Raw genomic sequence first — 14,747 nt, forward strand, 5'->3', positions numbered from 1 at the left:
TTCGTCCTGTGGGAATTCGAATTCATTTCTGCTACACCTTGTAGCAGACAATACAGTGGTTGATGGGCTGCTGTGACGTAGCGTCCCACATACAATCCAGCCCAAGCTGGACTCTTGATACGTAAGACCGTTGGCTACGCTAAGCCGGCCTGGCATTAGAATTTTGAAAAATATTCTCGCTCCGAGGAGAATGTCGATTTCATTCGATCTGTAAAACTGGGGATCGGCAAGGTGCAATTGTTCTGGTATCCGTATACCCTTTTCATCAATAGCTGTGCTTGGTTGATCGTCCAATATCTTTGGCACTATGATCAATTCTAAACTTTCATTGTAGTTGCTTGCGTGAGAGGCTATCACAGTTTTGATACCCCTTTTAACATGTGCTTGTCCGCTAACTCCTTTAATGGTTACGTTTACCGAGTGTTGCGGAATTCCTAGGCTTCGAGCAGCCTTTTCTGTGATTGTTTCTACTTGACTCCCTGAATCAAGTAGACATCGAAGAGGGTGCCATTTCTGCTCACCCTTAACATGAATTATGGCTGTGCCCAGAAAGACGTATTCTTCCTGAGCTAGTCATTTCGTTGAACTTGCTTGTGCTTGATTGACATCCTTCTCGGGATGCAATTGTTGGATCTCGTCCCCCTTGGGAGAGTCTCCACGATGAAGTAGTGTATGATGCTTCGTGCTGCATATTTGGCATTTCCGTTGTGATTTGCACTCCTTCGTTGAGTGCCCAGGTATGAGGCAATTAAAGCAGTGCCTCCCTGCTTTGATAGTTTCCCATCGTTCTGGGATGCTCATTTTCGTGAATTTAGGACACGTAAATGCTGTGTGTCCTTCATTGTGACAAACGTAGCACCGCTGTGCTTCCCTTTTGTCTTTGGTGGTCGCAGCTTTGCCTTCGATTGCTGCTACGACTTTCGGCTGGGGTCGATGACTAGAGTGTGCCGTTTCGGCAGCCACTTTGCAAGTCATCTGGTTAGCCAGCCGCTCTAATTCTATTTTGAATTCGCTCCAAACATAAATGCGCTGGAGGTCCAACTTTTCTTCAATCTTAGAAAGTGTTGATTCATCCAATCGTTCTTTCACTAAGCATATTAGTAACCCATTGGCGATGCAATCTGGTTCGCCAGGTTGTTCATTTGCTATTTGTCGAGTGGCGGACAATAGTGTATCGACAGCGTCGATCAGTCCTAGTATCGCTCTTTGCGATGCCTTATGTATCCTTTTAATTTTCAGCAGAGTGTAAAAGTAACCTTCATATGCGATTCGTTTCTTGTAGAATCTTGCTTCCAGTTTGGCCCAGGCTTCAGTGAAAGGCACTCCTGAATTCTCGAGTGCTTCGCAGGAGTTACGAGCGGGCTCGTATTCTAAACATTTCGCCAGGAAAGCGTATTTGCTTGCATCCTCGTTTAGGGTCGCAATCCGCTTCTCAAAGCGGGCTTTAAACGATAGCCACTCGGTGGCTGACCCACGGAACTTCGGGAGCTCCAATCGGGGTAAATAATCGGCCTTGCTATTGCCGGTGATCATTGTTTGATCCAGTACTTGCCTTGAACCTTCATCCTGACTCGGTTCATTCGTCTGTGATTGCGCATGCCGTATTCTCTTTGCCAAACTGGCTCTGGACTTGATATATGCGGGGAGGAGAGCATCCCGTCTCTTGGAGGGCCCCGTTTGGCCCTCAATTTTCAGTATCACTGCACAAGCTTGATCGTACAAGCTTGTTAGTACTTCTTGTTGCACTAGTAATGTTTCGACTTCGTCGTCGTCTTCTGCTAATTTGCATGCGTCTTTGATAATCGGAGCAATGCTTTGCTCCAGTGCCGTTAGCTGCTTTTTCCAGCTTTCAACGGCATCGTCCTCGTTTGTCGTCATGTTTATTTGATTTGATAATTACTAACCGCTTTACTTGTTTGATTGACTCAAATACTTAGCTGGGTCATTGATTATGCTCCAGTCTAAATAGTCGGCTATGGCTTCGGCCGATCTATTTAGTTCAGTGGTAAATCTGCTTTCGTATCTTGTTTATAACCGCGGCTCCTGCCGCCAAGTTGAACATGTGCGATATTATCAGTTTTATCGCTGCAGCTTCTTCCCGCGTACGACGCGGGTCCTGTTTCAAATTCTCCTCCGTATCCCTCATATACATGTAGCACATGGAATACAGTAGGTCGTTGGAATGTCGAGAATTCATCTTTACAAATTTTTCACATCAGTCACAATAATTCGTGTTTATCACACATCTTCCACGCAGTTGCACACCGTGCTTCGCTCACGGGCGAAGTTTACTTATTGATCACACAGTCACGCAGTGTCATGTTATGATTCGCGCGAATGGGAAATTCACGTTGTCAATTTTCAGCCACACAGTGGCGCATTGTAATAACTATGCAGTGGCGCAGCATACTTCCCGCGAGTAGGAAGTTCACTTTGTTAATTTTTAGCCACGCAGTGGCACACCATACTTCCCGCGAATGGGAGATTCATTTTCTTGGTTTCAGCCACTCAATGGCGCAACATCTTCCGTGCGCTGAGACAATGTCACTTCACTTTCCGATTATACAGCCATGCAATGGCATCACTTTTTCGCGCGCGGAGAGAATGTCACTTCACTTATCAGAATCGATTACTTTCGCGAGTCCGTGATCGCTCGAAGTGCGATCACGTCGGGGTCACCAAATGTTGTTCGTTAAAATTAAGATGTTAGTATTGGGCCATAGTGGCCCAACACGGCTTTCGGACTAAGTACTAACTCCTTCACGGTCGGTTTTAGACTGAACTGTATTTCCTTAAATTTTACATTGCTTAGGTCACTTGGGTGTTTCTTGTTTCTCCATGTCAGCACAAAATGTGCGTTTGATTATACAGCGTTCGCATTATTTTGATTATACAGCATTCACACTATCGAGTCGGATCCTCCGCTGCGCCCCTTCCAGTTCGCGCAGTCGTTTCGTGTTTCTCCTCCAATGGTAGTAAATGATGGCGATCACCATCGCCACGATGAATGCCCCGTCTATGGAATATGATGCGACGTCGTGCATCGATATGGTATTCTCGATCTTATCGCTGCCGAACATTATACTTGTTTTTAATTGTCGCGTTTTCTTGGAACTCGTAATGTTCCCTACATTGTGGCGCATTTTATTGCATCGAGGAGGGTCTTAATCGCTGACCCAAGCACTCGAGCGTGTGAAACCACTTCGTTTGGAATTTCGGGTCTCGCTATTATCAGCGGAAATTTGCATTGTCAATTTTTTCATAGGGTCGTCACCCAATCTGATTTCGTGTACTTCCAGCCGTTTAGAAAATCGATCCTTCAAGATCGATCTTTTTCTTAAGATCGTCCAATCTTAGCTATTACTACCCACTGCTGACAATATTGCTGGTGCTGATGACCTTAGTGTATGTGCTCTGCTTTTCGGTTAGAATATGAATGAGGGTGGGGCTTACGATGCAATGTGTCGCTTCTTTTCAGGCTTCCAGTGTATTGAGAAAAACCGTTGTATGTAATAGCAGCTTTGGGAAAGAAAAGGATAGCAGGCAATAGATCGCTGGCTTGTGGGTGTCCAAAATCAATTGTTGGCGGCAACTATATTAACCGCAATGGAACGAGTTTTAACTTCAGGTTTCAATCGATGAACACAGCTCCCATTTTTGGAAAAACTCTTCTTCCCATCCGGTTTGTAATGTGTTGTGCTTTTTTAACTCGGGAACAATGCACGGATTCGTGAAAATTGAATGATCGAACGGAAAGTCCCCAAGCTGTCCCCATGCAAACAAAACCATAAAATCCAAACATTTTCTGTGCCAAAAAAATGGATGGTATAAATCTATGATATAACCGCAAGGTTGACGTGAGACTATCGTCGGCTTAGTAATCATTTGTTTGTATTGAATAAATTATGGATTGAATTCAACAATTTTCGAATTTAATTGAATTTAGCATATTTGCTTTGTAAGTAAAAAGCTTGAACGAATGCCATGTAAGTTTAATTCATTTATGTTATTCATTATGATATTCGTTACAAGTAAATTTGATGACCGTCCATTTACGTTTGGTATGATTCCTAGGACTTTAAGAATATGTGAACGGAAAAATGGTCTCTAAGAATATGTGAACGGAAAAATGGTCAATCGATCATGGTATTTTACAGTACAAAAGTACTCTCAGCTTGCATATATTTTCAGAACCGATTTCTCCATGTATCTTGGTTTAGAAGTCTATGTTAGGGAAACACATTTCAGTGTGAACAAAAATGCCACCGACATGCATGTATTTGCAATGCCGATTTCCCCAGACACATTTTTTAAGTCTGTCTTGATGAAAAAGCAAATCGGTCCAATCAAAACGTAGCAGTTTGGATAACGCTTGACATTGCACAATTGCCCAACAGAGCTGTCAATAATGGGCAACTTATGCAGCCGCTAGAATAGAAACAACAAAGGGTGAGGGTGAAAAGAGAATAATTGCGAAGAAAACTCCACCCTTGCATAGTAAGTAAGCTGTCGCTAGCGTATAAGTATTGCATTTCCTCTGAGATAATTATCAGAATCTTTCTGTGCCCGAAACAACAAACGTCACTTATTCTGCTCGTTTTGTGTTTCGTGTTTGTGTTTCGAGCTGTGAACGCTAGCGAATATATCACTTGAAGTGCATCTGACATTATAGATAACAGAACGATCCGAACCATGACGAAGCAGACGAAAAAAGAGTAGAGTGCAAATGATTTTTGGTCGCTCCTAGCCATCAGTGTTTGGCTTTGTGTATGTTGCTTGTTTTCGTTGCGCTAAACTCAGAACTTGTTCATTTCCTGTAGGGTATGACGACCACCCTAAGCATGGGGTACAATCAAACACAATGTATACAAAATTGAAGCATTTCATTGTGTCACCATCGATCTTTAGGATGTTTTCCACAATCACGTTGATTTTTAGAAGGTTTACTTTTTATTTCATAATGTTATGTATCATACATTAAAAACGGTATGAAAATGGTGATACTAAAATTAAGCGGGGTAACGTTGGCCACCACTAGGGGTATGAAGACCACATGATTCTAGCCGTATGAAGGATTATTGTTTCCGGCAAAATTGTGCTACAGATCAGAGCCATCGTTCTATGGATCAAGCGTGACAAGAGAGGGAGGTGTTATTTTTCCTAAATTACCTATAACGTGCTTAATGCGCAACCCTCATCATAATAAAACATTACTATATAAGGCATCTGAAAACAAATCAAATTTATCATGAATGCGCCTTGCAACCAAAAATTACGTGCCTTCCAATGATATATTTTATGGCAAATCACATCTCTTACAATAGTGGCCCAAGTATGAGTCGATCAAAAGTGCCTCAATAATTTTATGAAATGTTTAATAAACACACCGTTTTCTGTATAAACACAATCAACAGACCTGTGTGTTTACTATTATAACATTGCTTTCGCGAAACATGTACATATTCACCACTAAAACACTAAATTTCTAGCGAGCAAAATAATAAATCGGTGCTCTTCGCCATCTGAAAAGTTTATTTCTGTTGTTTTATCATAACGTTTCACCTATACACACGCCAAATTGGGTATACATAATTGAGGGTAATGCAATACACTAAAATAATGTATAATAACTGTCCAATAGTTGATTGTTTCAATAATCTGGAGAGTGGCCATCTTACTCCGGGTGGTCGTCTTCCCCCGCCTTCCCCTACATGTGAATAGCACACCTTCGATACTTTTAGTTACCATTCGTATTTGCTCTCGTGTGCATCGGCTCTGTTTTGATGCAACAAGCTCCTAGCTTTGTTGACGGTTTTGACCGAGAGTCGAGGAACGATTTTTCATAATAGATCATTCTCGCGATGTTCCATTTTTATCGCTGCAACTTTGTGCATCTGTTAGACGCGTGTTCGAAGCTTGTTGAATAGCGATGCACGGAAGAAACCTTTCACACTTTAACACTTTCGTCGCTCCGTCACCCAGATGTGGGTGACACTTTCCTCGTTCAATTTGAATAGGGTTTTCAAAAGGAATTTGATAGAATAGGCACCTAAGTCTAACTGTAGGATATGTAGGAAAAAAAATTATAACCATATCAATATAATGTTTATACTATACTTTTTATTAATTCATAGTGCGGATGATTTGTACTGCAGCTTTTTGCGAAACCCATATAAAATGACTTTGGCATGTGTTATTGTTGTCAATTCATCTACAAGTTGAATAATTTTTTTTCATTATTCTAGTGATTTGCAACACATAACGTGGAATAAAATATTACTAGATTATGTAAATGTTGTATACAAACTAAGTTTGATCTTCATTTAATAATTTATCCGCAAGCAACTCAAAAAAGTCGCTTTGGACGACGAACGTGTTAAATACTCAGTGTAATGCGTGCATTGATATAAAGAAACAAATTGCGACATATGACCAATTAGTGTATTGTTCTCGAAGAAGAATCGTTGCTTCTCGAAATGATTCTACAAAACCACGCAAGCCATTAAACCTTTTCAGGGTCCCCAGAACTTTTTACTAAAAAGTTATTTATGAAATTTCGACGTATTCGCAAATAACATCCGAAATGATAAATTAAAACAAAAGATACGTAATGATACGTCCTAAGCGATCGTGTCTCGGATACAACCCCTCGATTTTTTCCTGCATGTTCTGTGTTAAGGTTTAGGTAGCGGATTTTCGCACATCTCATCGAAATAGGAGCACATGAAAGTAACTTCAGGTTAGGTCGTATAGCAATGTTTGAATATGGAAATACGGTCGTCAATAAGAGCAATTGATCTGTACCCAGAATTAATATGAACAGGATTGCTTCACATTTACATTGTTTTTTTTAAGAAAAGGCAAACCTTTGGTGAACATTTGAGCGATACTTTCCATTCATTCAACTTTACTACACGATCAACAGATGCGTTTAGTTTTCTACGTCTAAATTGGCGGACTATGTATCGTGTCATCAAATACGTATTTTGTAGAAGAATATACAAAACCAAATAGCAAAAAACAAGTCTAACAAATATTGTTCGTGAAACATTCAGTTTTATTGTTTAATGAAAGTGCTAAAGATATACTCTACTTTAATAGAACGAACTATGACTAGAGTCACTATCATCACAGTCGTTGATATTCTCTTTCTTCTCTCCGTCGTTGTAGTGACGATACTCCCTCTTTAATTCCCACATATTTTTGTGCGGGTTCTTCATGTTGTAATCGCAGACTTCGTTCAGGATCTCCTTGAGGTAAGTGATCGGCTGACGCGTAATCCGAACCAAATCCTTGATGTTGTAGTATTGATGTTTTTCAAAGGCATTGAACAGGACATCTAGTATCTTGTTCTTATCCTCGCGAAAGTGCTTTCCTTCCGCCTTTCTACGCGCCTTCTCCTCAATGTTGTGCTTATGATCCGACACCGGTTTGAAGTTTTTAACAATTTTGTCGAGTGTTTTGGTTTGCCGGGCCGGCTGGGCAGCTTTTCGGATTGATTCCAGTTTCATCTTCATGTAGCAATCGTCCGCTTGCGGTCGACACTCCAGCTTCTGTACAAATCGGCCCCCCATGCTAAGATTATCGGACTGTGGGGCTGCGTTTCCTTTGTCCGGAGTATCTCCTTCCACGTGGACAAATGTTCCCAGGGTTTGATTTGTGACAGACGAGACATCCAGTATATGAGAAATAGGTATTTTATCCGCTTCCAACTTCAAAACCGCATCTGAGAGATCTAGGGTAATCTGCGGCTTCTGGCTTTTGTACTTTTCGATCCTTAATTTACCAGCATTTATGTTGCCTGGTGTTTTCTCCCATCTTCGGGCGATGTACTTGGGTACTTTTACCAACCAAACGCCTCGGCCGGCGTTTGAAACATCGAGATAGGGGTGAGGTGCAGTTTTTGGATTGGGCATTTTCAGAATACTGATTTGCTTCCTAGCATGTCTTTGCTTTTGTACTTCAATAACGGGTATTATTATTTATTGTTTTGAAATGACTGGGTACCCATATCTGGGAAATCATTTAGCCCTGAACTACCTGTTTACCTGGTCTCATGCGTACCTTTAGGAAAATATCTCAAGATAGAGGCTTTCAGGTCACTTCTCTATCGAATCAAGATGAACTGTTAATTGATTCGTAGCAAATATTCGAAAAAGGACTTTCTAGCCATTTGCTCTATATACCGTAAAAAGTAATTTGATGGGTAACCGTCTGGTATGATTGAAATTAGTTTGCATATAAATTATCGTAAAATACTATTGAGTGTACCAATAATTTTTGAGGAATTTTCAAAAGGTAACTTAAATGACATTAAATCGTATCGGACGATCTTGCAAATATAGTTATCAGCCATTCCATGGCAAACCGCTATAGTGGTTCTCAGATTTTAGTGATAATTGGTAATTTTGCTCTTTTTTCGCAAAATATTAGACCCATTTTTTATTTTTTTCATCAGGACTGCCAATGGACAGCCGTCATCCATCGCTTTCGTGTAATCGATCCAGCACACGGTAATGATACTGATGTGAAATTGACTGTGGCTGCATTTAGTTTGTCGAGAAAAGTACATTGGCAAAATGAGAACAAAAATTTCGGCATCGTGAGCAAAAAGAACAAAAAGTAATCCATAGGCCCTTTCCACGGTCACCAAATCTTCCACAAAAGAGTTATCAAAAGTTATTTAAAATACAATACGATGCATTCCGAAATGCTATTCTTACACAGCCATTCCGTGCCAAACCGATAGAGTGGTTGTCAGATTTTTGTGAAAAGTGGTAGTTTTGTTCTTTATCGCAAAACGTTAGACCCGTATTTTTTTATTTTTTCGTTAGGGTACCCATTTTCATTTTAGGCTCATCCCAATGTCCTGGAAAAAAGGTAATGAAGATTGTCGAGTTTTGAGCGACATAGCATGCGCTGCCATAACTATTTAGCAAATAGTGACGTCAGTTGTTTTGTTTATCTTTGATTGCCCACCGCATCCATGTAAAATGCTATTTTCAGGAAGTAATTTATCAATTAAAAACGTACATTTTGTAGAGTTCCCACCGAATATGAGGCTAATGTGATAGCGTGGAGTGAATATTTGTGAAATCACGTTGAAAAAGACGGATAAAAGCGATATTTTCAGCGACTACTCTCTAGACCTTTTCACCACATGAATAATCGAAATAAACCACGCTATAATTACCATCTGTTAAAAACCAACCAGTTCAATGATTTCATGAGAATTTTAGCTCAAATTGGCGTGAGTACTTTGAACATTGTTTTGTATCTTTCATATACATTCCATACTGAATGCAAATAATTACGACACGATATTTTACTCGCCAATACAGATATACTTCGCCTACTGCTCCACCTCTATATGTACCTCATTGGGCTCATCCGAAATATCGACTTTTCCCCCTTTTTTCCAAAAAATGACATTTTTCAGAAATTCATAGCTTGTGAACAACTAAACCGATTTAGACGGACGACATATTAAACTAAACCTTATTAGCTAGTCATTTTCGGAAAAATGCTACGCTTGCAAAAATTCCAGGTTTTGGTTTTGTCATTATTGATTGTATTTGTTTTTTATAGTTTTCATGGTCTCGGGACCAAGGGCGCTATATGTTTTTATATTTTTTATGGGAAGCTGAGGATTTTTCACATAACAGATTTCCAAATCAGGGAGGCGCTTGTTTTTTTCGTTTTTGAGTTATGATTTTTCAAAGTTAACCAATGGTCCAAAAAATAATTTTTCCCTTTTTTCGATGATTTTTCGATATTTCGGATCACCCTAAAATGAAAATGGGCACCCTAACGAAAAAATAAAAAAAATACGGGTCTAATGTTTTGCGATAAAGAACAAAACTACCACTTTTCACGAAAATCTGAGAACCACTATATCGGTTTGGCATGGAATGTCTGTACAATAAAATATATATACTGATTTTTGTTTGCTTGGAGAGAGCCTGTGTTAATTTAGAGTTTAGACGTATTTTTGAGCTTATTGGTAGTTGGGGTCTTTCAGATCGATCATTCAGTTTTTACGAATTCGTGCATGGTTTTCAAATTGAAAGTGGTGTTAAAGTACAACACGTTGCAAGCCGGATGGAAAGAATGAAATTTTCCAACAGCAAAGGTTAGGTTCATTGTTCAAGTTATCACCAACACAATCGATTTCGGATTTTTGTTGCCGTCCTGCAAAAGATGCTGAATAGTATAATTTGTGAATTATTCGTTTGGAAATTATGTTTTTGAGAGCGTTGGAGTTGTGATTTTGCTAATATGTACAGAAAAACTACTCCAATATTCGGTAAGTTATTTAAATTGACAGCCCTTGGTGTAGTTTTAAGTCTCTTCGGTTATGTCCCCAACATTACTTACCCGTCTTTTTTCTAATCGCTTCGCTTATAGCTCTAAATTAATCGTGAGGCCATGTGGTAATACCTCATGATGGACGACTCCCATCCAATCTCACCATACACATCGTATAACCTTATGTGGCGTAAATCTAGGCTTTAAAGTTGTTCGTGGTGGTTCGCCGTGTTTACTTCATGATCTTCTACGAACGGTATTCCTGTATTTTCCCCCATTTTGACGTAAGTTTACGTCTTTCGGGAACATATTGGGGTACAAATTGAAAAGCGAAAATCGAGCACGAGAAAATTGTCCAATTTCAAACGCTCATTGCTCAGTCATTTCATGATGGATTGGTGAGATTTTTGCGTCAATCGATTTCGGCACTACATAACAATTTTTTATTTTGAAGAAAATAATATTTGTCATGAAACTAACTATCGAACAATTGAAAAACCTCAACCCCTATCCTAACGGAAATACCCACTTCTGATTGGACGAAATTGACGAAACATGCGGTGGGTCCCTAACAGAGACATCCAAATCAAGCTGCCAAGCTGCTCAGCAAAGTCAAGTAACAATGAGCCGTGTAACTTTATCAACTTGTAACTATTCTAATTATGAATATTTTTTCCGTTCAATTTTTGTTTTATTGTTTAAAGATAGATAAACAAAGAATGGTATAATGTATAGTAAAAACATTCTTTGTTTTATTTTTTTTCCGCAGCTCGAAAACACATTCGAAATTCTTGACTCTTTACATTTTTTTTTGTTTACTTGATGTTTTATTGTTGCAGCAAAGTCGTATTTGACAAATTTTGCGTTTGTTAAGATGGGTTGCATTTGATGATTTCGCAGTTGATCTTTGTGCGTCTTCCTTATTTTGATGAATTTTTTTGTCTTGCAGCTCTGCATTTGCTGGAAAGCTGTTCTGCTAATTGGAACTCTTTCAGTTTGATTAAGCATATTCTGTGTAAACCTGGCTTCTGACGGGAATAATTGTTCATCAACTGTTATATTTTGCTTGATAGCATGCCGATACTTCCAAAATCAATGCAAATTTATTTGTTTGTTGGCGTCTGTTTTTGGTCATTTTGTCAAAACGAGTAAATCGTAGGATTTGCTAGAACTTTTCTGTTGCCATATTTTTTTCAAAAAAAAATAGAACCCCACTTTGTTGAGTATAAATAAATCAGTTTTATTTTTATCTGCCTTGTAAGTTTCACGAGCATATAAAACCCCAATATATGCAAGTATTTCTGATATTACTGTTGTCCAATCGTTCCTCAAAGTTCAGCAGGCTTCTTCTTCTGTGCACTTTTTAATATTTTTGATAATATTATTATATGGGAGGTCTTCGTAGCCACATTGGTTGCGCGTTCGCTTAGTAAGCGATGAGTTCAAAACTCAGGGACCTCATTGACCATCTTTGTGTTGTTACAGAATAGCTACGTCCACGCAACAATCATCAGCGATGGGGATCGATCCACGGTCGAAATAAGATCGATTCATCCATACAACTGCTCTGCTCTGCAAGACACATCGGGCTGCTGTTCTAAAAATAACTCAACAATGATCAATCAACTGTCTCCGCTGTCCGGTGGTCCAACTGGATAATGGAAGAACAGAAAAGAATACTCTTACGCCTAAATGGCTACTGTGTGGATGTACCATATGTAATGGTATAGAAGGAATACTGGCGAATAGCAACTGTGTAATGTGCTAATTATAGATATGATAAACATGTGACATGTACACGATTAAAATTCAGCTCTGTTACAGCTAGATTGCTAATAAGCCTTAAATAAATAAAAGGGATATAAAAAATAAATATTATTATATTATCATAATGTTCTTTTTTGCGCAGTCTGACGAACCTTTCAAAATCTTGAAAATCAAAATAAAAAGTGTTTCATGTTTGAATAGAAATCTGAAATGTTTATTCATTGTTTAATGGAAAAACAACACTCATTTAGAGCAAGTAAATAAATTGGAAAAAAGGCATTTGATTTTTCAAAGATCGATTTCCCAAAAATTTATTCTCTGGTAGCGATTAATCAGTGAATCGATCCCTACGCCGTTTAGAAAATCGATCCTTCAAGATCGATCTTTTTCTTAAGATCGTCCAATCTTAGCTATTACTACCCACTGCTGACAACATTGCTGGTGCTGATGACCTTAGTGTATGTGCTCTGCTTTTCGGTTAGAATATGAATGAGGGTGGGGCTTACGATGCAATGTGTCGCTTCTTTTCAGGCTTCCAGTGTATTGAGAAAAACCGTTGTATGTAATAGCAGCTTTGGGAAAGAAAAGGATAGCAGGCAATAGATCGCTGGCTTGTGGGTGTCCAAAATCAATTGTTGGCGGCAACTATATTAACCGCAATGGAACGAGTTTTAACTTCAGGTTTCAATCGATGAACACAGCTCCCATTTTTGGAAAAACTCTTCTTCCCATCCGGTTTGTAATGTGTTGTGCTTTTTTAACTCGGGAACAATGCACGGATTCGTGAAAATTGAATGATCGAACGGAAAGTCCCCAAGCTGTCCCCATGCAAACAAAACCATAAAATCCAAACATTTTCTGTGCCAAAAAAATGGATTGTATAAATCTATTATATAACCGCAAGGTTGACGTGAGACTATCGTCGGCTTAGTAATCATTTGTTTGTATTGAATAAATTATGGATTGAATTCAACAATTTTCGAATTTAATTGAATTTAGCATATTTGCTTTGTAAGTGAAAAGCTTGAACGAATGCCATGTAAGATTAATTAATTTATGTTATTCATTATGATATTCGTTACAAGTAAATTTGATGACCGTCCATTTACGTTTGGTATGATTCCTAGGACTTTAAGAATATGTGAACGGAAAAATGGTCAATCGATCATGGTATTTTACAGTACAAAAGTACTCGCAGCTTGCATATATTTTCAGAACCGATTTCTCCAGGTATCTTGGTTTAGAAGTCTATGTTAGGGAAACACATTTCAGTGTGAACAAAAATGCCACCGACAAGCATGTATTTGCAATGCCGATTTCCCCAGACACATTTTTTTAAGTCTGTCTTGGGGAAACCGCAAATCGGTCCAATCAAAACGTAGCAGTTTGGATAACGCTTGACATTGCACAATTGCCCAACAGAGCTGTCAATAATGGGCAACTTATGCAGCCGCTAGAATAGAAATAACAAAGGGTGAGGGTGAAAAGAGAATAATTGCGAAGTAAACTCCACCCTTGCATAGTAAGTAAGCTGTCGCTAGCGTATAAGTATTGCATTTCCTCTGAGATAATTATCAGAATCTTTCTGTGCCCGAAACAACAAACGTCACTTATTCTGCTCGTTTTGTGTTTCGTGTTTGTGTTTCGAGCTGTGAACGCTAGCGAATATATCACTTGAAGTGCATCTGACATTATAGATAACAGAACGATCCGAACCATGACGAAGCAGACGAAAAAAGAGTAGAGTGCAAATGATTTTTGGTCGCTCCTAGCCATCAGTGTTTGGCTTTGTGTATGTTGCTTGTTTTCGTTGCGCTAAACTCAGAACTTGTTCATTTCCTGTAGGGTATGACGACCACCCTAAGCATGGGGTACAATCAAACACAATGTATACAAAATTGAAGCATTTCATTGTGTCACCATCGATCTTTAGGATGTTTTCCACAATCACGTTGATTTTTAGAAGGTTTACTTTTTATTTCATAATGTTATGTATCATACATTAAAAACGGTATGAAAATGGTGATACTAAAATTAAGCGGGGTAACGTTGGCCACCACTAGGGGTATGAAGACCACATGATTCTAGCCGTATGAAGGATTATTGTTTCCGGCAAAATTGTGCTACAGATCAGAGCCATCGTTCTATGGATCAAGCGTGACAAGAGAGGGAGGTGTTATTTTTCCTAAATTACCTATAACGTGCTTAATGCGCAACCCTCATCATAATAAAACATTACTATATAAGGCATCTGAAAACAAATCAAATTTATCATGAATGCGCCTTGCAACCAAAAATTACGTGCCTTCCAATGATATATTTTATGGCAAATCACATCTCTTACAATAGTGGCCCAAGTATGAGTCGATCAAAAGTGCCTCAATAATTTTATGAAATGTTTAATAAACACACCGTTTTCTGTATAAACACAATCAACAGACCTGTGTGTTTACTATTATAACATTGCTTTCGCGAAACATGTACATATTCACCACTAAAACACTAAATTTCTAGCGAGCAAAATAATAAATCGGTGCTCTTCGCCATCTGAAAAGTTTATTTCTGTTGTTTTATCATAACGTTTCACCTATACACACGCCAAATTGGGTATACATAATTGAGGGTAATGCAATACACTAAAATAATGTATAATAACTGTCCAATAGTTGATT

The 14,747-nt window shown here is 38.8% G+C and overlaps 1 protein-coding gene across 1 annotated transcript; it reads right to left on the reverse strand.

Moving 5' to 3' along the window:
- Window positions 1–7,094: 7,094 nt before the first annotated feature.
- On the reverse strand, window positions 7,095–7,916 carry LOC129773567 (general transcription factor IIF subunit 2-like). Its single transcript, XM_055777180.1, has one exon. It carries the CDS (start codon window positions 7,914–7,916, stop codon window positions 7,095–7,097), a length of 822 nt encoding a protein of 273 aa, XP_055633155.1.
- Between the last annotated feature and the right edge of the window lie 6,831 nt (window positions 7,917–14,747).

The sequence above is a fragment of the Toxorhynchites rutilus genome, chromosome 3 (genome assembly GCF_029784135.1).
Source record: "Toxorhynchites rutilus septentrionalis strain SRP chromosome 3, ASM2978413v1, whole genome shotgun sequence".
Lineage (NCBI taxonomy): Eukaryota > Metazoa > Arthropoda > Insecta > Diptera > Culicidae > Toxorhynchites > Toxorhynchites rutilus.

Bases quoted from the DNA above. Each gene is read 5' to 3' on its own strand.
- LOC129773567 (XM_055777180.1), bottom strand. From the start codon at position 7,916: ATGCCCAATCCAAAAACTGCACCTCACCCCTATCTCGATGTTTCAAAC.